At 38.0% G+C, this 24,745-nt stretch overlaps 1 protein-coding gene across 7 annotated transcripts in view; it reads left to right on the forward strand.

The window, feature by feature from the left end:
• Window positions 1-24,745, forward strand: part of CEP192 (centrosomal protein 192) — a 128,491-nt gene that overhangs the window by 78,409 nt on the left and 25,337 nt on the right. For all 7 annotated transcript variants that reach the window (XM_044243663.1, XM_044243664.1, XM_044243667.1 and 4 more), the window contains 14 exons: window positions 472-702; window positions 4,581-4,706; window positions 4,907-5,050; window positions 5,174-5,237; window positions 5,875-6,014; window positions 6,113-6,205; window positions 6,762-6,880; window positions 7,765-7,941; window positions 12,918-13,008; window positions 13,159-13,335; window positions 16,505-16,765; window positions 17,013-17,128; window positions 18,767-18,876; window positions 22,314-22,464. In XM_044243663.1, the coding sequence (XP_044099598.1) occupies window positions 472-702; window positions 4,581-4,706; window positions 4,907-5,050; window positions 5,174-5,237; window positions 5,875-6,014; window positions 6,113-6,205; window positions 6,762-6,880; window positions 7,765-7,941; window positions 12,918-13,008; window positions 13,159-13,335; window positions 16,505-16,765; window positions 17,013-17,128; window positions 18,767-18,876; window positions 22,314-22,464 (2,000 nt within the window). The remainder of the gene's footprint in view (window positions 1-471; window positions 703-4,580; window positions 4,707-4,906; window positions 5,051-5,173; window positions 5,238-5,874; window positions 6,015-6,112; window positions 6,206-6,761; window positions 6,881-7,764; window positions 7,942-12,917; window positions 13,009-13,158; window positions 13,336-16,504; window positions 16,766-17,012; window positions 17,129-18,766; window positions 18,877-22,313; window positions 22,465-24,745) is intronic.

The raw sequence follows: 24,745 nt of genomic DNA on the forward strand, positions 1-24,745 counted from the left end.
TTGCTTCTGGACCTAGGAGTAGAAAAGAATGCCCTTGTGTACAGTGAGGAGGGAGGGGTTGAAGTGAGTCATAACCATGTACTTGGAGGCCTGATTAGGACCTGAGAGGTCAGTCTAGGCCCCCTGATGTACAGTTGCAAAAGCCATTCCTAGACAATGTGTGGGGTGCCAGAGTACTGCTCCAGGGGCTCTTTCAGTGCAAGTGAGAGTGTAGATAGCTGTGTTTACTTTAAAACAGACCGGGGAATACACGTTCAATTGAGCTCCATAAGTCTTCATAATTTTGGCTAATTGTACTTTACAGATAATGAGTTAAAAGACTCGGATATTTTGGAAGAGTAACAAATTTTTGGATTTGATAGTTCAGGAAGAAAGGGACCTTAAACTAGTTGACCCTAATTCTTGATTTTCCTTGTGAAGCCATTTCTTAATGAACTGTGTGGCTTTTTTTTTTTTTTTTTTTTTTTTAAGGTGGATCTTTCAGCGTATCCTTGTTTAGTCTTCAAGAATAAAGTCATCATAAGACCTCATGCCACGGAAGAGATAAAAGTACTTTTCATACCATCCGATCCTGGGATTTTCAGATGTATATTCAGTGTTGCTTCTTGGCCATTTTCAGCAGATGCTGAGACCATAGCACAAGCAGAAGCCTTGGCAAGTCGAGTCATTCTCACGGCTGTTGCCGAGACCCCTGTGATCGAGGTAACTGTAAGCAGGTCTTTGTCCTCATGCCTGGCATTTGAATGAAGGTTGTTACTTGGGAAAAATGAATATGGGGTTAAATAGCTTTTAAGCTAATCATTGGTTCTTCATATCTTCTTACTTTATAATTTAAAATTATTTCTGTTATTTTACAGAAACACAGATATACTTGCTAGATGTGGGTGTTAGTTTGGGATGTTCTTAAGTCACTAGACGTACTGGGTTGTTTATTTTAAAGGAGACTAAGAAAGGTAACCACATCAGTGATTATCCCTGGTGCTGTAGTAAACGTTGGATGTTATTTATTAGCCTTTTCTTATTTTTTAAATTTTTAAAAGATTTATTCATTTACATAATCTCTACCCAATTTGGGGCTCAGACTCAACAACACCCGAGATCAAAAGTTGCTGCTCTACCAACTGAGCCGGCCAGGTGCCCCATTTTACCTGTTTAAATATCACCTGTATAAATATCACATATCACCATATCACCTGTTTAAATATTACCTGTTTAAATATCACAATACAGTAAGTGGTTAGGTAGGGGAAATCTTGTATGTAGGTAGGGAAAATAAGAACAGCTGCCCTGTGTTACAGGAATGAGTGTTTCAGTTTGGAATAATGTTCATTGACCACATCACATACAGATTTAAAAACTGTTTTGATGTTAGTTTTAAATGTTTGATGTTAGTTTTTTTTTTTTAAGATTTTATTTATTTATTTGACAGAAATCACAAGTATGCAGAGAGGCAGGCAGAGAGAGAGAGAGAGAGAGAAGCAGGCCCCCTGATGAGCAGAGAGCCTGATGTGGGGCTCGATCCCAGGACCCCGGGATCATGACCTGAGCTGAAGGCAGAGGCTTTAACCCACTGAGCCACCCAGGTGCCCTTATGTTAGTTTTAAATGGATGTGAAGAAAAAGCTGGAGGATGGCTCATTGTCTCTAGTGATGAAGAAGCCACCAGTGTTGACAGTTTTGCCAGAGGTTGAGTACAGTTGTTTTCTCCTTGGAGTACTTCTCCCACACACTGCATACCATACTGTCGCTTTGTCCAGATGTCACCTCACGCTGTTGATAGAATGGCAATCCCTACCTCTCCCCTCATCCCCACATGCCCAGTTCCCTTCCTCTCACTTTACTTTTCTGCTTAGCATTTTCAGCAGTGACATACCAAATACCTGTCTATTGTCTCATCCTCCTTGCTTTCACTAGAGCTCTTTGCGGGGCAGGATGTTTGTCTCTTCTTCACTTCCAGAATAGTGCTTGGCACATAGTAGGGGCTCAAGTAATAGTTGAACTGTTGCTTCAAATAGAAGTAGAGATAGCAGTATTTCTAAGCATGTATGGTTTTTGAAATATTTTATTACATATTGCATATATGTGTACCAAGACCAATGAATATAGTCAGTTGGCTGTTTCATCCATATGGTTAAAGGTTTATGTATTAAGTCTGGCTAAAGAAGACTTTGGATAGTTTCTTGGGGAAATTGGATTGTTATGCAATTTAAAGCATATTACATTTATAGTTTCTCTGGGTTTATTTTTGAGATTTTATTTATTTTTAGAGAGAAAGAGCACAATGTTGGGGAAGGGGTGGAGGGAGAGGGAGAGAATCTCAGGCAGACTCTGCTTAGTGCAGAGCCTGATGTGGGGCTTGATCTCAAGGCCCTGAGATTATGACCTGAGCTGAAACCAGGAGCTGGACGCTTAACCAACTGAGCTACCCAGGCGCCCTTAAAGTACATTTATAGTTTGCAAATGTGTTGGGAATGTTTCAGCTGCCTTTCGCTATTGTACTCCCCACATTGGAGTCAGAATACTGGTTGGGGAGAGGGAAAAGGAGTGAGAGATTCCATAGTGTAGTATGTGTTTGGTTTATGTTAATGTTTCTTGTGGGCTTGAAAAGAATGGCTTGCTCTTCTTTCTCTTGAGTGGAGAAATTCTTTCACATATCCTTTAGCTCTGATTTATTACTATTGTGGTTCCAGTCTTCTGTATCATTACTGATGTTTCTGTGTGCTTTGTCTTTTGGCCTCTGAGAGAGGTGTTTGTGGATTTGTCTCTTTCTCCTTATAATTCTTCTATTTATTTATGTCTTGTGTATTCTGAGCTCTGTTGTTATGTGAATTGTTAGGTGTTGTGTGAAATTGTTCCTTTTTTAAAATAAAAATGGTCTTTAACCCTTCTTTTGTATTAGTTTGTAAATTATGGGTTTCTGTTCCCTTCTTATTCAAATTGGTTACTCAGGTATAAAATTAATCAAGAGCTCTGTTCTAGCCCAAACAGCTCAAAAACCTGTAGTCAGTATTTTAGTGTTCATCTTTTCCTTCTGTAATATCTTTGATTAATACTTTAGTCCCAAACCGTTTTAAAACTCTAGGATTGAACTTTTTTTAACAGACTGATCAAGCTATACATTTTTTTTTGCTCATTATTGTTTCTTGAATCTTATATTTTTACCTTTTTCACGGACTCTATTATCTGTATTTAAAGTGTACTTATTTTATAATTAATCCAGATTATTTCTAGTTCCTCAGCTGCTGATTCTTCCACTAGTTTTGCTAGGTCTTCCTGATTACTTTCCTCATGTGGTTTCTGATTTTCGAATTGATAATTTAAATTTTTTATTTTTATTTATTTATTAAAGCTTTTATTTATTTATTTACGGAGAGAGAGAGTACAAGCAGGGGGAGCTGCAGGTAGAGGGAGAAGCAGGCTCCTCGCTGAGCAAAGAGCCCAATGTGGAACTTGATCCTGGGACCCTGGGATCATGACCTGAACCGAAGGCAAATGCTTAGCCGACTGAGCCACCCAGGTGTCCCTAGGAATTTAAATTTTTTAAATGTGGGTTCTTGTCACGGTGGTGCTCTCTGCTATAGAAATCCTGTGTGTCCATGGAGAGTACTCTGTAGAAATGCTGGGGGCTCTAAAGGTCTCATTGATTTTCAACTTGGAGCTCCCATGCCTAGTGTGATATAGGCCTGGGGTTTTACTTTCCTACAAATGATCTTCTAACACCCACCCATCTCTGGACAAACTTCCCTGATATCACCTCAGACATGTAAACAGAATTTTTCCAAGTCCCTTTTCATAAAAAGGACACTTCTTTGGATCTCTGCATTTGATGCGGGGAGCTCAAACTCCATCCCAGCCTCACCCTTGCCCTAACAAGCTCAGAGTCCTACCTTCTGTTCTCAGGAGGGTGTTGAAGCTCAGCTACCTTGGGAATGGGTTGATCCCAGACCTTCATGGAAGTCAGCTCCCATTTGTTTTTCCCTGTTTTTTATTTCCTTTTGCATTTGACCAGGCTAAAGAAATTTATGTATATTTTAAGTATTATCTAACATTTCTGCATGTGTGGGTGTGAGAGGTCTGTGTTAGGTTGTTCTCCAGTGTTTAAAGAAGTCATCTGTCACGATGACAGGCACTCATTTTAAACTTCTGATATGTCTATTTTGATATCATTTTAAACATTTTCAGTTTTGTCAGAAATTTGGACTAAATCTGAAAATGTCAACATATATTTAGAAGGGAATTGAGAAGTTAAAATTGTGTAATAATAAGCTCATAGCTTTTTGAAGGGAAGCCTATATATTTTATAAAATTGTCAGTTTGTCTTAAGATCTAACAGTCATTTCAAAGTAGCAACAACAAACGTATAGCTTTGTTCTATAGTTTATATGTGGATACATAAACTACCTCAAAAAAACCCCTTCATGTTTATTGTTGTAAAAAATAGCAGCTGTAAATGGCCTAGGGAAACTTAAGTAAGTTTACATTTAATGCTGACTATTTGTGGCTGTAAAGAGTATAATGAATATAAGCTGTGGTATATTGATTTATTGCTTTTTAGAAATCAGTATTTTCTTTCGTAATTAGGTAGAAACAGAAAAGAAAGATGTTCTTGATTTTGGCGACTTGACTTATGGTGGCTGGAAGGCTCTGCCATTAAAATTGATAAACAAGACTCATGCCACTGTGCCAATCAGACTTGTTATTAATGCTGTAAGTACGAACATACAATAAGAAACTTTACAGAGCACATTGATTTGGCATTGTAGACACTCCTGATATCATTCTTGATTAATTTTTCTTACAGAAGTAATTTTTTTGATTAAGGATTCTGTCAACAGATTTAACATTTAACATCACACCAACATTGTACTGTTGGCTTTATTGAAACTGATTCTTCTGTTTCTGAACAGAATGCCATAGCCTGGCGCTGCTTCACGTTTTCCAAGGCACCCGTCCATGCTTCTTTGAAAGCTGCTCCATATGCCGACGTGATCGCTCAGCTGGCAGCCCCTTCTGTGGTCAACCACATGATGCCTGCCACTTATGACGGACAGGTAAGATGGCTTAGAATTAAAGAGAAAGTTAAGGTTCCAGATAGCTTATCTTTCATTAAGACTTAAATCTTAATGCTATAATGTAATTTATTTTATTTTGTTTTATTTTATTTTATTTTACAGGATCCAGAATTTCTGATAATTTGGGTTCTTTTCCATAGTCCAAAGAAACGGGTCACTTCTTCAGGTATCATGTGTATGTTTTTTGGGAATTGCTTTACTCTGGCTAAATAAACCACAAAGTTGAGGCATATTTCCTCCATCAATAAATGTGAATACTTTTGAGTAATTTGCCAAGTATTTTATGTTGTTTTTAAAATGGGGCAGCGAGCATGCATGCTGTTTCGGGTCAAACCCATGTATGGGTAACCCCAGTAAGGACCACTGAAAACTTTGCAGCATCTTTTCTGTTCACTGATTTTATCACATCTACCAGTTGGATGTTTCTTTCTTTCTCTCCTTTCCCTTCCACTCATTTCTGTTCCTTTAAGAAGGAACAGAAGGGCATCTGGGTGGCTCAGTGGGTTAAGCCTCTGCCTTCGGCTCAGGTCATGATCTCAGGGTCCTGGGATTGAGCCCCATATCGGGCTCTCTGCTCAGCTTGGAGTCTGTTTCCCTCCCCACCCCACTTTCTCTGCCTGCCTCTCTGCCTGCTCGTGATCTCTGTCTGTCAAATAAATAAATAAAATCTTTAAAAAGAAGGAACAGAAAGACATCTTGCTTAGAATTTCTTGTGACCCCTGAGGGGATAAAGTTGGAGCACATGAAGCATTTAGAATGAAATATGTCTCTGGTCTCCGAACTGAAAGAATGAACTTTTACAGAGATTTTAGACTCAGCAGAAGAGTTCTTGGCAAGAGTCGATATAGAAGTTGACAGCCCAAACCCTACTCCAGTCATTAAAAGTATTGGTCTTCAAGCAAGAACAGGAATAGCTAGGATACATGCTCCAAAAGACTTACAGGTACCCTAAACTCTTCTCATTGCCATGATTTTATGTTCAGGTTGATTTCATTCTAATTGTGACATTATTTAAAATGTTGGTTTTACCCCGTCCTCCAGACTATGCACTTGTTTGCCAGAGTGGCTTCCTCAACAAAGCAGCACTTACCTTTGAAAAATGCGGGGAATATTGATGTTTACTTAGACATCAAGGTAAGGATTTGTGTCAGAATGCTATGACATAATATTTCCTCAGACTGTGAGACTGTATCTCCTCACATTCTGAAGGCTGCTCAGCTGCCTACATTGGCAGAGTGCCATGGGGATCAAAGAGACGAACCCGTATGAGTGCTTTAAAAGCCGGGGGCTACACTAGTATGAAATAGATGGTGGGGTACTGTAACTTTGACATCTGCTGTTTTATGTATAAGAACCAAGTTCTAGATTAGTTCTGGAAAAATGTATGTGTTGTCCTAGTGGATAGGTAGAATTGGAGGAGAGTGATCACATATGTAGACTTCAGTTCTGAAACGGGTCAGTGAGCAAGAAGATATCAGTGACAGGAATCTCTTGGGATGTCAGGGGATGGGAGATGAAGTTTGTTATGGAAGAGAAAGCACCCTTTCCAAGAGAATAAGACAAGATGGGGCAGTGACAGAAAAGATAGAAGGGAAAAATAACCTATCAGAGTAAATGAAAAATGAGAGTAACTGAGTAAAAGCTGTATTTGCCCAAGTTGGCATTTAGTTATAATTGTATAAATATTTAGATCCCAGATCAAGGAAGTCACTTTTCAGTGGATCCAGAGAATCTATTCCTTAAACCTGGAGAAGAACATGAAGTTATAGTTACCTTTACTCCAAAGGACCCCAAAGCCTGTGAGGAAAGGTAATATAAAATTCTTTATAATGACAAGTTTTTACTCTTCTCTCCAAAGAGCATGTGCTTCAGTCCACAGCCCGAGTGATAGAGTACATGTTTTATCTCACCTAATAGGTAGTATAGTTCTCTTTACCCTCTTTTTGCCTCAGATTTTCTTCTTTTTGTTTACTAAAACTCTCTTTTAAACCAGCTGACTAGAAATTAAGAAATTACTATTTTTCAAATATATTCTGACAAAAGTAAATAATAAAATGTCAGTCTTGATGCTTCTCTTTAACCTTTCCTTGCTCTTGCTCTCCAAGGGAACCATTGCCAGTTGTTAAAGATGCTTCCCCACCCACCACCCCTTCGCCAGGCTTGTGACATTTTGGCACCCAAATCATAAGTGAATATTACCTGATAGTGGGCAGAGCACCATTGTCCTTAGTATTTGAACTTGCTTGGTAAACAGAGCTTAGAAGCATGTTGTCCTGAGACACAATGGCCTGTCCTCCACCTGGGTTGTAGAATGCTTTAGTGTGCTCAGTCCGCCCCTGTGACCTTATGGAGAAGAGCTGGCCTGCACGATGGGACTGCTTGTCTCTGCAGCATATGCCTGCAACATCACTGCATTAATTCTTTCATCTAAGGTTTCCTCAACTCTTCTCAAACGCCTCATTAATAGTAGTTGGTAATATTCCTATGGCCCCATGAACGTCCCCTTTCCCGTTATGTAGAGGTTGTGATTGTCTCTTTCCTTGTCTGTTCCTCTCTGGAGTATAAGCTCAGGGTGGGAATATCCTTGTATCCTCAGCACCCATTCAGTCTCTTGGGACAGAGGAAGCCTGTGGGTAATAGATGCCAGTAGAATTGAATTTTGGACATTCAACTTAGATGGTTTTCTTTGTTAGGATCCTGAAAATATTCGTGCAGCCATTTGGACCTCAGTATGAAGTGGTATTAAAAGGTGAAGTAGTTTCTTCGGGAAGTAAACCTCTGGCACCTGCATCTTGCTGCTCAGATGTTCCAGCGATTTTGTCCAACAAGCAATTTCTGGCCTGGGGGGGTGTTCCTCTTGGTAGAACTCAGTAAGTATGCACGTAGCAGCCTCTGAACTGAAGATTCTGCTGTCAGCACCTAGTGTTAGTCTCTGCTGTAATAATTTTGACCACGTTCATGTTTTTAGAGTTGAAATAAAGCTGTCTTATCTTCCTCTCTTGAATTCAGATGTTTTCATTACTATTTTCACCTCTGCAGTCCAGAAAAATACATTTCAGTTTTCTTTAGCTCGTTTCTCTGCTGATTACCAAATTTAGGCTATTAAGAGTTTCTTTGTTCCTTCTCTGTAAAGCCGTATGGAAAGGTGGGAAGGAATAATAATCAGAGACCTGGCATTCTGCTTAAGGAGTTCATGAAGTAGTTGGTGATTACTTTGTACTTTAAAGAGTGTAGGGAGTCTTTAATAGAGCAGATATATTCTGTCATAGCTTAATGTGAGTTACATCTTGGATCTTATTTTTATGTGTACTTTGATTATGCATTTTGAATATGAATTCTGAATTAATAAATTGGCATATAATATATAGTATGGTAATTTTTTTCCCTTCATAAGCTTGGTAACATAGCTAAAAATTTTTTACCAACCTCATACATACCAAGTAATAACCTAGTAATTATTAAACTTCATTGTTTCCTCTTTCATACTTTGCATTTTTGTGTTTGACCTAAAACGCAATACCTTTTTTTTTCCCCCCATACATATTTTTTTGCACCTGAGAGATCAGAAACTTCTGGCTGAATCTTCTTTAAAATCCATTTTATCAGTGCACAAAGGATCTAAGTGAACCACCTTACTTTATAGAGTTCATACATCTGTTTAGCCACCCGTGTAGTCATACGTACCTTGTCTTGTTCCCAAAGCAGCTTTCAAAAGGACACAGTAAGATAAAAACAGTTGAGGGCAGATGGCTGTGGGAAAATGAGACGTGGTCACCATAAAGGTAGTGTCCAAAGGTTCACCTGCAGACCCTGTACCCTTGCCTTGATGTGGGTCTTGTGTTCAGTTTCGCCTCCTCCCCCATCATCCTGAAACAAGGCACAGTGTTCAGAGGTTAAGAACAAGCCAGTTACTGTGAGAGGGTGTGTAGCTGTTCCTGCTATAGACTTAAGGCGTTTCCTCCAGGATCCTTTTAAAGAGAAATCCATACAATATAGTGAATCTCAAAGTAAAACAGCTTCACAGCAAATACTCCTATGAGTATGCTCCCCCTTTGAGGTGCTCAGTCCAGTCCGGACGCATCACATGGGAACACTCAGCTACAGCGTTTTCTGGGTACTGAAGCATGTGGTGGCTTGTTTGAGACAGCTTAGGCCCCTAGAAGAATGGTGGGCTGTGTATTCTTGAAGCAGCTCTCAGTAAAGATTCTCTCAGCTAGACCTTTGAAAAATCCTGAGGTATTGTGCCCTCTTCAGTTAGCTCCTGTGTTCTTACTGTCATATGCTTTTTGCAGCAGTTAAGAAGGAATACACATTGAAAGGAAAGGCTGAACAAGGGCCTGTTTCTCTATGGAAGGTTTTTCCAGTTTTGTACAGTTGAACCTGAACAGCATCTGTATGCCAGATTTTTCCTTGAAACATTAATTTGTGGTCGGCTCCAATATATATACAAATAGTGATTGAGAATTTGAAGTTCTATGCTATCGAAGGTGGCTGAAATAACTTAGCTGTTCAGATCAGCCATTGATGTCTAAGTAAAAGGAAGTGGAAAGTCACTTTCCAGTACGCCCTGGCAACCGCAGGCATTACGACAGTGCAGACTCTGGCAAGCATCAGTTACTACGTGTCTCCATTGAGAGACAGCTTATTCTATGATTGCTCTTTCCTTTAACCAAAGGCAGAAGAGAGCTCAGTAAGAGTCATCATCATCCTTGTGTTGTTCTTGACAGAATTCCCTACCTTCTGATAAAATTTGTAGCAAATGATTAATGTGGTAAAAATGGCTGCTCTTAAAATCTAGCTGCTCCAGATGCTGTAACATCCTAAAATCTTACAGCTCATGTGAAACAAAATTAATGTGTGCTAAACTTTTTTTTTTTTTCAGATAAGAAATTCCATTAGTGAGGTTGAAAATGGGGGCACTGTCTTTTATTTCTCGAATTTCCTTCCTCATGGAGATTCATGGTCCACCTTCTTATCCAACAGATATAAGTGTAAGCCCCATGCCAGCACAGGGAATTGACCTGAAGAGCTGTCATGTCTCCTGTTTATAGTTGATTAGGTGTCTTAACTCAGCCTGGAGGAGCTTGCCAGTCATATGAAAAGGAGACTACCTTAGTCCTTGGAAGCTATGCCACATGATGGCTGAAAGTGGTCTTGTTGAAAGCGATAGATCCTTTGGATCTATCTTACAAAGGATAGATTTTTTGTAAGGATGTTGCAGCAGAGTTTATGATGAAGTGGTGTACTGTCTGCTTTTATAAGAGAGATCACTTTCTGTCCACTAGAAATGTCCTAGGAAACAGTCAGAGGGCTGTGACCCAGTGGGTGCTAGGAGAGAACTCAGAAACAAAGGGTGGGAGACTCTGGTGCCTACTAGGTGCCCTTCTGATGTGGTACTTGCCTCTTCTCTGCCTGTTTTTGTGGAGGAAGGTGCTTGTTGCAAAATGGAGATTTGAAGGGAGCTCTTCTAGAGTAAAGAGGAAAAAATTCATGTATAATGTGGGGGGGGGCACAGTGTTCTCATTGAGTAATGTGTTTTGCCTCTGTTATAGATAGAAATGATAATTCATAAAATTATATTTTCTAAGGGTAAAGTGGTCCAAAGTGGTATTTTATTCCAGTGTTTTTGGATTTTTGAAGTTCTGCATTTTTCCATATATTCATTCATTCATTCATTCATTCATTCTAGTTTCTCTCTCATAAGTCTGCATCTATACGTTGGTTATTTGTTGGTTAGGATTTAGTATTTTTTTCTTACTAATTTGTGTGAACCCTATATAATAAAGAAGTTAACCCTTTTTTATTTTGTTTAGTTCCTTTTTAAAACTAGAAACTGAACTCCACCTTCCCCAGATTGGTAACTCTACTACTTGAAAATGATAACCACGTTTCTCTAAAAAAAGATAAAACATAATAGCTTTTAAAGAATTATTTTTTTCAGTAAATCTCTCCTAGTCAGTATGAATGTTTTTCTTGGGTATGCTGATAGCAGAAGGTCTTGTATTTTATTCTGAGGTTAAGCTCAGCACCCTTTCCCCTTTATCCCAAGTTGGACAAGACATAGACCACAGTTTAAATAACGTAACTGCCATTATTCAGAATTTGAATAAAATGGAGATTTACTAATGATCTTCTATTCTCCCAATGAAGAGGATTCATATATTTTCAAAGATTGAAGGAGGTTTTTTGTTTTTGTTTTTGTTTTTTTTTTGGTGTTCCTACATTCTGAACTGTTTTTTTTTTTCCAATTTATTTATTTTCAGAAAAACAGTATTCATTATTTTTTCACCACACCCAGTGCTCCATGCAAGCTGTGCCCTCTATAATACCCACCACCTGGTACCCCAACCTCCCATCCCCCCCGCCACTTCAAACCCCTCAGATTGTTTTTCAGAGTCCATAGTCTCTCATGGTTCATCTCCCCTTCCAATTTACCCAAAAGCACATACCCTCCCCAATGTCCATAACCCTACCCCCCTTCTCCCAACCCCCCTCCCCCCAGCAACCCACAGTTTGTTTCGTGAGATTAAGAGTCACTTATGGTTTGTCTCCCTCCCTATCCCATCTTGTTTCATGGATTCTTCTCCTACCCACTTAAGCCCCCATGTTGCATCACCACTCCCTCATATCAGGGAGATCATATGATATTTGTCTTTCTCCGCTTGACTTATTTCGCTAAGCATGATACGCTCTAGTTCCATCCATGTTGTCGCAAATGGCAAGATTTCGTTTCTTTTGATGGCTGCATAGTATTCCATTGTGTATATATACCACATCTTCTTGATCCATTCATCTGTTGATGGACATCTAGGTTCTTTCCATAGTTTGGCTATTGTGGACATTGCTGCTATAAACATTCGGGTGCACGTGCCCCTTTGGATCACTACGTTTGTATCTTTAGGGTAAATTCCCAGTAGTGCAATTGCTGGGTCATAGGGCAGTTCTATTTTCAACATTTTGAGGAACCTCCAGGCTGTTTTCCAGAGTGGTTGCACCAGCTTGCATTCCCACCAACAGTGTAGGAGGGTTCCCCTTTCTCCGCATCCTCGCCAGCATCTGTCATTTCCTGACTTGTTGATTTTAGCCATTCTGACTGGTGTGAGGTGATATCTCATTGTGGTTTTGATTTGTATTTCCCTGATGCCGAGTGATATGGAGCACTTTTTCATGTGTCTGTTGGCCATCTGGATGTCTATAAAGAACTTAACAAACTCAACACCCAAAGAACAAATAATCCAATCAAGAAATGGGCAGAGGACATGAACAGACGTTTCTGCAAAGAGGTTTTTTGTTTTTTGTTTTTTGTTTTTTTTACCACCAGCCAGCTGTTATTCATAGTTTATTGTACTTGCATATCACAACTTTTTAAAAGTATGGTTAATTCAATGTACTGTTTAAAAGACTAATTTGTGCAAATGAGGCTCTTAGAGTGAAACGTCTAAGTGGTGTGCCTGGGACTCCTTGTTCGCATGAAAGCTAGGAATTCAAGCTAAGCATAGTATTGACTTAGCGACTTAATGAATTTGTTAATCTGGATTTTCATTTGATTGTTTTACAAGACAGCTAAAGACTTCTATGTGTAGTGTAAATAACAAGGACTGCTAAGGAGCTATAATAGGAGAATGATTAAACCCAAAGAGTTTCTTTGACAAAGTGGTTATGTTTTGAGTATGTTTTCAGAAATGTGGCATCTTAGGAATGTGGAGATACCTCTCCAGGCTGCTAATAAAGTAGTATATTCCAGCCCATCTCTAAACATTGCAGTCAGTTTTAATTGGCTTTGGTTTTATAGTTGCAGCAGTATCCATGGAGGGAAACTACATTTACAATGTGTAATTGTTTCTAGGCTTCAGAAGCTAGCTTTACGCAATAATTGTACATCTACAACCCAACATCTGCGACTGCTCATCAGAGGACAAGACCAGGACTGCTTTCAGGTTGGTAGAGTGCCTGGTGCTGTTCCATGTTCTTTTAGACCACTTACCCGTGCAGACCATTGGGTAGTGCTTCAAAAGCTTTGGGTTGGTTGATGGTAGTTTTATTTGGACTCCTGCTTTTTTATATGCAGTGATTGTTTTAAATTATAGCTTCAGCACACTTTTGGTTCAGAAGAACGACTAACCAGTAACTGTGAGATCAGAATGCATCCAAAAGAAGACATTCACATCTCTGTGTTATTTGCACCTACTCGATTATCTTGTATGTTGGCTAAACTGGAAATTAAACAACTGGGAATTCGATCACAACCAGGCATTAAGTTCACGGTAAGATGATTTTATTGCTTTTTTTCCTCCCATGGAGTTCTTACATGTTGTAACCATTAGTTTAATATTGGTAAATTATGTATACTCTGCTTTTTGTAAGTCAGAATAGGTGATTGCCTTGCTTTACAAACAAGTTAGGAAGTAATTAATGTACTTTGTACAAGTGTTGTGTTATGAGTAGTCTCCATAGTATTCCTATAGGAAACCATCTCTTCTTGTGCCTTTAAATTTCATTTCAGCTTGAGAATTTTGAAGTGTACCCAACAGGAACATATTTTTTGGTAAAACCAGATCAAATTGTTTAATATACTGCCTTTCCAAGTAAATTGTATTCTTTCAATTCAGCAACATATCTATTGACACCATTTACTAGACTCATCCAGAACTAGGGATACAAAGACGAGAGCTTTTTATATTTTGTTTCTTCCCAACATAATTTTTAAAAAGGATTTCAGCTCATTTCTTTAGATTTATTTAGAGCAGTGAGAGATGAAGTTGGTGTATCATTGAGAAAAGGAAAGAAGGACAGGGTAATCAAACACAGTGTACTCCATAAAAGTGAAAACCTTTAAAACAACCTGGTTTTTGGCTGTGGGACTGGAACTAAAATGTTGGTCCATTTTCTAGTGCTAGAGAAGGAATGTAATGAATTACAAGATTAGCAGTGCTTAGAAGGTTGTTTTTTTGCTTGTTTGTTTTTTGAGAGAAAGAGACTGAACAGTGAGGGGGGATAGGAGGAGGGGCAGCAGGAGAGAGAGAAAGAATCCCAACACAGGGCTCGATCTTATGAACCTGAGATCATGACCTAGCCAAAATTAAGAGCTGGACGCTTCACTTACTGAGCCACCCATGCACCCTTGAAATGGTTTTTTAAAACAGTAGATCTTTATGGCAAATCTAGCTTTTTTTGATGCTGAAGCTTGACATATTCTCTGTGGAGCTCTCACCTTGGCCCCATGAGCTGTGGTGGGCAAAATTGTTTAAAGATGTAAGTGGTCAGGTGCCTGGCTGGCTCAGTCAGTAGAGCATGTGACTCTTGATCTTGGGATTCTGAGTTTTAGACCCATGTTGGGGGTAGGGTTTACTTAATTTAAAAAAAAAAGAACATTCTTCTACATGAGCTGAGGACACAGTGTCAGAGTACCACCTAACCTGATGGTCTGGTTTCAAGTCAGAATCAGGTGGTCTGTGGAGAGGACTACATGGGCAAGTCAGTACCAATTTATGAGGTCCCTAATTTAATTTTTCAAAACGTTAATTTAAGTGTATAACACAACTCAAAATAAGCTATTGATGTTTTCAAGTTTGCAAGACATTCTTTGGAACACATTTTACTTTATTTTATTTTATTTTTTGAAAGATTTTATTTATTTATTTGAGAGAGAGAGAGAGAGAGAGAGCATGGATGGGGGGAAAGGGGCAGAGGGGAGGAAGAGGCAGACTCCCCTCTGAGCGGGCAGCCTGAGCAGGTTCTTGCAGGACCCCAAGACCATGATCTGAGCAGATGGCAGACTTCTAATCAACTGAGCCATCCAGGCACCTCTGAAACACAGTTTAATAATTAGGAATGATAGATCATTTTTAAAGGAGTGCATTTTTTTTTTGAAGATTTTTTATTTATTTGTTTGACAGCGATCACAAGTAGGCTTAGAGGTAGGCAGAGAGAGAGAGAAGGGGAAGCAGTCTCCCTGCTGAGCAGAGATCTCGATGTGGGGCTTGATCCCAGGACCCTGGGATTATGACCTGAGCCGAAGGCAGAGGCTTTAAACCACTGAGCCACTCAGGTGCCCGAGGAGTGCATTTTTTAAAGATTATTTTATTAAAGATTTTATTTATTTATTTATTTATTAGAGAGAGATTCTGGGCTCAATCTCAGGACCCGGATATCATGACCTGAGCCAAAGGCAAACACTTAACTGACTGAGCCACCCATGTACCCCTGTTTATTTATTTTAGAGAGAGAGAGATAGAACACATGTGTTTGTGAGCTGGGGGAGGGAACAGGAGAGAGAGAATCTCAGGCAGGCTCCCGCTGAGCTAGGAGCTCCATCCCAGGATCCTCAGATCATGACCTGAGCCAAAATAGTTGGATGCTTAATAAACCGAGCCACCCAGGTGCCACTTAAAGGAGTGCATTTTATTTTAATTTTATTTTTTTAAAGATTTTATTTATTTATTTGACAGAGATCACAAATAGGCAGAGAGGCAGGCAGAGAAAGTGGGGAGGAAGCAGGCTCCCTGCAGAGCAGAGAGCCTGATGCGGGGCTCGATCCCAGGACTTTGGGATCATGACCTGAGCCGAAGGCAGAGGCTTTAACCCACTGAGCCACCCAGGGACCCCAAGGAGTGCATTTTAAAGAATATGGAAAGTTTGTTTTCCAGCACCATATCTATTTTCTTACATTTTTATTTATAGTCTTTATTCTTGAATCCTTGTTTTCTGATAGTGCTGAACCCTGTGGAAGCAGCCTGGCTTAGAGACCACACCGGTTGGCCCCTAAAGCCTGCCTCTAGTCTGCATTCTGGCTACCAGGGGGTCTGTCCCCTGGGAGTTGAGTTCTTGGCTTCTGTTCAGTCCCTTTGGCATACTTCTTTTCTCATGCTGGTAGATCAAAAGCTAACAGGAGTATAGAACAATAGATTTTGTTTCACTAACACATTTCATTTTCAAAATTGATAATTATTGGGAAGTTGGAAGAATTATATGGTGAACCCTCACATACCCTACCACTTAGATTCTGCAGTTAACATTTTGCTGTATTTCTTTGATCACATATCTCACCATCCATCAGTTTGTCTCTTTTTTTTTTAAGCATTTCAAAGTAAATTACTGACATCAGTATGTTTCACCCTAAACGCTTCTTAAGCAAGTTTATCTATACTAATCTTTTATTTCTTAATCATCTAAGCTTGGCTTGTATAACAATGAAATAATTTAGCATACCTAAAAATTGGAAGGTAAATAATTTTGCAGCTCTTTGATTTGTTTTTGTCCTAAGAGAAGTTCTTTAATATAATGCTAGACTGGAATTGGGGTAACTAGCCAAAGTACACAAAAAATAATAATTGTATTAAATTTGTGAAGGTTTTTTTTTCCCCCATCTATAATTTAACCTTCTTTCTGCTTACATAAAAAATAATTTTGGATATATGTATTTTCTGCTTATAGATACCTTTGTCTGGATATGGAGGAACAAGTAATCTTATTTTGGAAGATGTTAAAAAGTTATCTGACAGTTACATGGTAACAGTGAATGACTTAATACCTGGCAAAGAAAGTAGAATTGTTTTTTCTGTTCATAACACTGGCTCTCGGGCAGCTTTTGTTAAAGCAGTAGGTTTTAAGGATTCTCAGAAAAAAGTTTTGCTGGATCCTAAAGTTTTAAGGATTTTTCCAGATAAATTTGTGCTCAAAGAAAAATCACGAGAAGTAAGTATAAGTCTCTGCACTAAAAATATTGGACTCATTTTTAGGTTAATTAAGAATTATGTATTTTATGGCTAAAAACTAGTATTTGAGAGTAATGAAGGAATGGGAATACCTGATCTTCCTAGAAATTCTGTCATGTACATCCATGTGTATTGACTGTTTAGGCTCAAATGATATTTAACTCTGAATGAAATGACTTAAGAAAAATATTTAATATTCACTCGTGATTTTTTTTCCTTGGCATCAGGATGTTACTATAATATATAATCCATCAGTCAGGGAGAGCAATTACACAACCACAACAGAACTATCAACTATATACTTCTTTGGTGGCGATGAAATTTCAAGACAGCAGTATCGAAGGTAGGTTATTTATCTTAGATGATGTTGGAAACTCTTCAGTAGAAATAATGAAGGCTTAAAAATGGTTTGGGATTTGAAAGTTAAAGAACATGCTCAGCTACTTATTAGTAAACTGGTGGCTGAAAAAATCTTGGTAAAATTTGTATAGCTGATAGTCCACTATGATAGTCTCATTTATGAGGAAGAAATGCATGTAGGAAACCCATCTGCCATATTTGCATTATGCCTTCTTTTCTAGACATATATATTGTGCCTCTTCTCCTTTACGCAAATAGGAACCTTAGACTTCATAATAGGATGGTGTTCCTAATGATGATAGGTCAATTTTAGAACAGATTTAGGAACTACTGAAAGAATATATTGTGTATAAACACACCTTACTTATTTGTAGTATTTCTGGGAATGTTGTGAATTATTTGAAAGGATTAAGTTGTACTTAGAAGTGTTGTACTTTTCTAAGTTGTACTCAGAAAAGGAATAAGTTGTACTTAGAAAGTTGTACTTAGAAATACCCTTAAAAAGGGTATTTAACTTGACTAGCTTAACGCATGTGCTTCTAGAAAATTTGGTACTTCTAAATATACTTTAATACACAAAAATATCAAATTTGGACATTTAGATTTAGGTGTGATTTAAACATAGGTAACTTTGCATGGTGAATTCAAGAGTTCTTGCATTATAAAATTTTATTTCCTAGCCTACAGGGCCTGAATATAAAATAAGTGAAGCTCACAACATTTCATCTGTCAGTAGGAAATCATTCACTCCCAGTAGGAGAGTGTTACATGAGTATACCAGTATTTCCTTCATCCAACCGTTTGTGCTCTGCTTTGTGTTATTCTGATACATAATTTAGGAAATCGTTTTATTTTTAATCTGTTGAGGAATGTTAGACCCTTTAAAAAGAGACTTGAATGATAGGTAGCTACATGATGTTAGAATAGACCCAGTGTAAAGAGCTTAACCTTGAACCTGGTTTTGTTTCTCAATTAAGTATTTTAAATATAGAAACTGGCATTTGGAGAAATTAAATGACAGGTTTGAGGTTTTTTCCCCCTTTATCTCTACTGGGATATAGAAATGAGCATATTGTTTTAGAACTCCTCTTTGCCACATATACATAGTAATGAGATTTCTTTTGTTTGTGAACATCTGAGTATTATAGAGAAATTTACATTTCTGTTCTCTTACCTCAGAGATTCTTTAGAAGAGGTCAGGTAAAATACAGTCACATGGCAATTTAAACGTCTCTCTCTGACAACTCTTACTTATATCATGTTCTTGCCATATTCTTTTTTTTTTCTGAGACAGATTTCTAACTATGATCAAATTCATACAAATACTGAAAAATGTAAGACCTGAAAAGAAGCTCATTTCACTCTTCTTTCTACCCTCATTTTAGGGAGCTCTTGTTTTAATGTTAATATTTCACTGAAAGTGATGATACTGTACTACCATGTATAACGTTGAAGGGAACTTCCAAAATAGATTTTCTTTTAAAAATTACTTATATTAGGATTTAAGACATGAGATCTATATACCAACACATTATGCATGCTGTTTGTGAGATTTGCCAAGTACACTAATGAAAATCTAATTTATGTAAAATCATTTTTGAATAAAAATCTCTATTGGCAGAGCCCTATCTCATAAACCAGGGATTATAGAACAAGTACTTCCAGAACATAGTGTGCTGCAGCACGTTGATTTTGCGGAAAAATTTCAGGATGAGTTACTAGTAACTGAAGGTAAGAATTTCAACATGTCTAACTACTACAAATGACTCAAAAGATTTATCTAGGTCCAGTGATGTGTTATAGGGTAGAGGAGTATTAGATTATGGAGTCAGGCTGAGTTTGAGCCCCATTTCTGCTGTATGACTCTGGACATCTCTGAGCTCGTTTCCTTTTTCGGAAATGAGAGCTATAATACCTAACTTCTCATCCATAAGGAATTGCTGTGAAAATAAAATGAGAGAGCTTTGCTATATAAATGTTGGATATTATTAATGTATTATGGCACCTATTCTATGGATAGACTTATAAACTGGAGGAGAATGGTCATTATTAAACTCAAAGTAATTACTATTTAAGGTTTAATGATTGCAAACTTGAACTCATTTTGAGATTTCTGTGTCTTCTGTGCAATATATGGAGGAGGATGTGACAGTTGGGAAAAACATCCAAAATAGACAGCTGTGGAATAATTCCAACCTAGATTTTTAGCTGTATTTGAGCTGAATCATTTAAGCATCTAATGGTGTTTATTACTGTTAAAAAATATATGTACTGAGACATACAAATTGTTTAAAATTGGACAGATTTTTGCCACAGTGTTGTTCATAACAGCAGGAAGTCAGAAGTAACTTAAATGTCCAAGAATAGGGCATCGTTTAATTATGTAATAGAATATGTTGAAGCTCTTAAAACAATATGACTCTATATTAAATGACAAGAGAAATCTCTTCATTAATTAAGAAAAACTTTTAAAGTTTACATATTAAGATCTCATGGTAAAAATAATTTAATGTGTCTATATACAGCTACGTAGGTAAAATTGCAGGAGTATACACACCAGCTATTGACAGTGGTTATGTTCTGGTAATAGAATTTCAGGTGGTAGTGTTTCCCCCCTCCCCATTTTTGTTACTTAGTTTTTTAATGGTAAAATATATATTACTTCTAAAATATGAAGTGATAAAGGAATATTTATGCCTATGTAGAGGTGATGTAGAATAGTCTGTGATCTTTTTGGTAATTAGGAGTCTAGATCATCTACTCAAAGGGAAGGTAGGGGTGGATTAGTTAAAAAAAAAAAAAGTGAAAAGATTTGAAATGGATCTTGTCAGCAGTTTAAGGGAGCCGAATATGGAAAGAACCTTGGATTTGGAATTGAAACAGTTTAAAGCCATGCCTGTCAGTTTATCTCCTCTGAGCTTTACCTTCCTCCTCCCTTCATTGTAAGAAAGATCTCAATAAATAAAGGAGTTAAACTGAATTATGCTTTGTAGACAGAAGCACTTAGTAACATACTACAACAGTCCTGAATACTGTGATTAAAAATAGGTAGATGAACTTGTGGTTGTTCAGAAGTTGGCACAGTTGCATGATTTGGCAACAGCATCACACAGGTGATTAATGTGTGGTATGAAAAGGGCCATGATGGATGTGTGTTTAGGAATCTGGAGAATATAGGGATGCCTCGGTGGCTCGGTTGAGTGTCTGCCTTTGGCTCAGATCATGATCTCAGGTTCTTGGGATCAAGTCCTACATCGGACTTCCTGTTCTGCAGAGAGTCTGCTTCTCCTTCCCCCTCTGTGTTCTCTCTCCTTCTCCTGCATTCTTTCTAATAAATAAATAAAATCTTAAAAAAAAAAAAAAGGAATCTGGAGAATATAGAGAAAGGGTACCCCATTTAAAATGAGGTGACTCTTGAAGTATCTTGAAGAATGAGAAGTTGACAAGATGCAGAAGATGGGGACCAGAATGGTGAAGGATAGTCCAAAGAGATTTGCATGTACAGAAATTCAAGAAATGTGTTATGTTAAGGGTCATGTTGACAAACCCACCCAGGAGCTCAAGTAACCTGTCAAGACTCCCATCTAAGATGGGGTTGAGTTGGGACTTCAGGTAGGTCTTTGGGATACCAGAGTACTAGAATCCTTGAGATGGTATATTGTCCAGAGGAAAGGAGGAACCAATCCCACTTTGTCTTGTGTTGGTTAGTATAGTAGATCACCTGTGAGAATGTTGCAGTTGAACTTTTTACATGGTTATTTGAACACATTATCATTACAGGTATTTATAATCTTGCTTTTGCAAAACAATACGATTTGCGGCAAATATTTTCGTACTTGATTTAAATTTTTATAGTCCAATATCTTGGTTATTATAAATGTCAATTTACACTTAGTGTGTTCTTTTAAAAATTTTTTCATTTAAAAAGTATAATTCTTGGGGCACCTGGGTGGCTCAGTGCGTTAAAGCTTCTGCCTTCTGCTTAGGTCATGATTCCAGGGTCCTGGGATCAGGCCCCGCATCGGGCTCTCTGCTCAGCGGGGAGCTTACTTCCTCCTCTCTCTCTACTTGTCTCTACCTGTCCCTCTGCCTACTTGTGATCTCCATCTGTCAAATAAAGTCTTTAAAAAAAAATAAAATAAAAAGTGTAATTTTTAATGTCCAGCTTATTACTTTTTTTAAGTAGACTCCATGCCCAGCATGGAGCCCAGTGTGGGGCTTAAACTCATGACCCTGAGATCAAGATCTGAGCTGAGAACAAGAGTCAGACAGAGGCTTAACTGACTGAGCCACCCAGGCTCCTCTCTTAATGTTTTATTTAAATGTGGAATACAGGGATGCCTGGGTGGCTCAGTTGGTTAAGCAGCTGCCTTCGGCTCAGGTCATGATCCCAGCGTCCTGGGATCGAGTCCCACATCGGGCTCCTTGCTCGGCAGGGAGCCTGCTTCTCCCTCTGCCTCTGCCTGCCTCTCTGTCTGCCTGTGCTTGCTCTCTCTCCCTCTCTCTGACAAATAAATAAAATCTTTAAAAAAAAAAATAAAAATAAATGTGGAATACAAGGATGTTCTGTAAAATTTCTTGTGTATACAAATTTGGGTGGACTAAGCTAGAGATGTTCAACTCTAGCACTATTTTATTAATCACCAAATTTAGTAGTATTATTTCTGGGTTTCTAGATTTGCTAAAGTTAAATGTCTGTGAGACCACCACTTATAAATTGTATATCCTTAACCTCTTTGTGCTTCAGATTCCTCATCCTTGAAGTAGAGATAATACATACCTACCTCAAAGAGTTGTTGTGAAGGCTGACTAGATTAATATGCACAAAGGGATTAGAACAGTATCTGGCCCACAGTCAGCTTGTTGCATATGGAGTTTTAAGCATATTAATACTCTAATGCTAACAATAACTTCTGAGATGAATTGTTACTTGATATTTATCCTTGAGGAGACTAGGGTTTAGAGAGGTTAAGTTGCCAAATTCAAGGCCAGAGCCTGAGCTGCCTATGATTTCATGCTAGTCAGTAGAGGTAAACATCAATTGTCACTCATCCTCAACCTTCTTAAGAAAATAATATTCTGTGGTGGTAAATGTGTAAGTTTATCTGTTACTTTGTGGTGTGATTATGTGAAGATTCATGTATTTCAAACATTATTTTCTATTTCAGTATATGATCTTCCCCAACGGCCTAATGATATTCAGCTCTTTTATGGAAACATGCGTAAAATTATACTTTCAGTAATTGGGGAATTCAGAGATTCCAGGTCTAGCAGTGAATTCCTTCAGTCTTCTTCCAAAGCTGACTCAGAATCTAAAAGGTAAAACAGACAAACAAAACATCTTTTACCAGATTTCAAGACAATTTAATTCATAGTAGAGCTATCTTTTCTCTGTACTTTTTTGCCTCCCAAAATGTTTATTTCATCTTTATATTTTAGTTTAAATTGAAATAATTTCAAATTTATGGAAGAGTTTAAAAATAGAATATATGCTGCCTCCATTGAGATTCCTCAGTTGCTAACATTTTACCACATTTACCTTATTATTTTATACATATATATATATGTATATATATATATAACTTTTTTCTGAATCATTTGCGGGTATAATGACCAGTTTGTCCTAAGTTTCCTGAAAACACAGACCTTCTTCTAAATAGCTATAGTAAACCCATCAAAATTAGGACCTTAGTATTGTTAAAGTGCTAAGATCTAGTCCACAGATTCCGTGCAAATCCCCCAGTTCCCTAATAAAGTTTTATGTATTTGAATCAAAGAAATAAGCAAGAAATCTCCTCTTTGGTTCTGAGTCTAATCTGAGATCACACCTTACATTTAGTTAGCCTGTCTTCTTTATCCTTTTTGAACATAGAACACTTCCTCAGTCTGTCCTCTTTCATGAAAGAACAGAGGGTTGCATCATCAAACCAGAGCCACAGAATCAATTACCCAGAACTAAGCTTTAGTAATAATTTTAGGTGAAAACATGAGGAAATTGGGATTGCTAATGATGCTTTCTAGGCACTTTTTGCAACATTAATACTCTACTCTAACTCTTACTGTCACAAAACAAACTGAGGGTAACCGGGGGGAGGGGGTTAGGGAGAGGGTGGTGGGGTTATGGACATTGGGGAGGGTATGTGATATGGTGAGTGCTGTGAAGTGTGTAAACCTGGCGAGTCACAGACCTGTACCCCTGGGGCTAATAATACATTATATGTTTATTAAAAAATAAAAAAAAAAACTGGTTCAAATTTAACATGAGGTTTCTAAGTTGTGCATGCGACTATCCGTTGCTTACACAAAAGGGGGAGCTATTTCAGTTACAAAAGCTATTTTATACTTGTGTAATTACATACTTTATGTGATATTTTTTCAAACAACTGTGCCACATAAATTCATAAATTTTAGATTTCTTTACCATAACCATTACTAGACAGACCAGGAATATCCTTTTATAAGCATTCCATAGAAAAGTAAATTAGTGTGTTTGCTGGGAGATGTCATCAGGAAGATCACAGGGAATTTGACCAAGTCATCCTTCTTTTTTTCCTGGGCATTCCCTAGTAAAAAGTGGGGGAAAGGGTGCAGGCAAGCTGCTAACTGTTTTCTTGCCAGTGACCTTGATGTTTTTGTAGAGTATAGACCAGTTACTTTGTAAAATGTTCCTCACACCATGGAAATGATGCTGTTTGTTTTCTCAGTACATCTTCTCAGGTAACAAATAATGCTGATTTGTCCCATTACTAGAAATGTTTTATTGCTTAATTAAAATGGTGTCTGCCAATTTCTCCACTATACTTAATGAATGTCTTAAAGGGAGATCCTTAGAGATAATGAGTATCATGTTCCTTTTCACACTTGTAGCACCCCAGTGATGATTATTGCCTGAATCCTGTTAGTATTGTCTTATTTACCAAATGGTGGTTTTCTAATTCTGTGTTTCTACATTTTCTAGTTGTCTTTCATGATGAAGAAGAGATTTACCTTACCCTCTTTTATGTACTTACTTCAGGGCAGACTGCTGGATTCAGTATTAATCCTTTACTGTCACCATTTGGTCACTTAACCTGGCTCATTATTCATTGGCACAATGGATATTCGAGGTTTCATGTATGCTTTCCCTGTCCCAGTCCTGGAATAGAAGTCCTGAGTCCTTTTGGTCGAGAATAGTATTAGAAACCAGGATATGAGTAATAAGTGTGCTGTTGCTTTTCAGGTGTTACTACTTTTAGGACCCCTCAGTGGTCACAGCTAGGAAATACATGTATTTATATATAAATCCCCATGTATCCAAATCCATTTATAAATATGTTGAAACCATGAGTTTACACTGATATCTACTGAGAAACCTGGCTTTATTATCCTCAGTATATTTGGATTTATGCAGTTCTCCTGTTTTTGACGTCTTCTCATCACATGGGCTGTCTCGTTGGCACAGTGTTGCCAACTCGTATTGGCTGAGAGTTCTCTGGAAGTTGCAGCCACCAACTGAGGGCTAACATACCTACCTAGTGCCTCCAACTCATTCCAGCTTGCCTTCTTCCCTATATTTAAAAAAACAAAACAAAACAAAACAAAAAAAACAGAAAACAAAAAC

This window comes from Neovison vison, chromosome 3 (assembly GCF_020171115.1).
Source record: "Neovison vison isolate M4711 chromosome 3, ASM_NN_V1, whole genome shotgun sequence".
In the NCBI taxonomy this organism is placed as follows: domain Eukaryota; kingdom Metazoa; phylum Chordata; class Mammalia; order Carnivora; family Mustelidae; genus Neogale; species Neogale vison.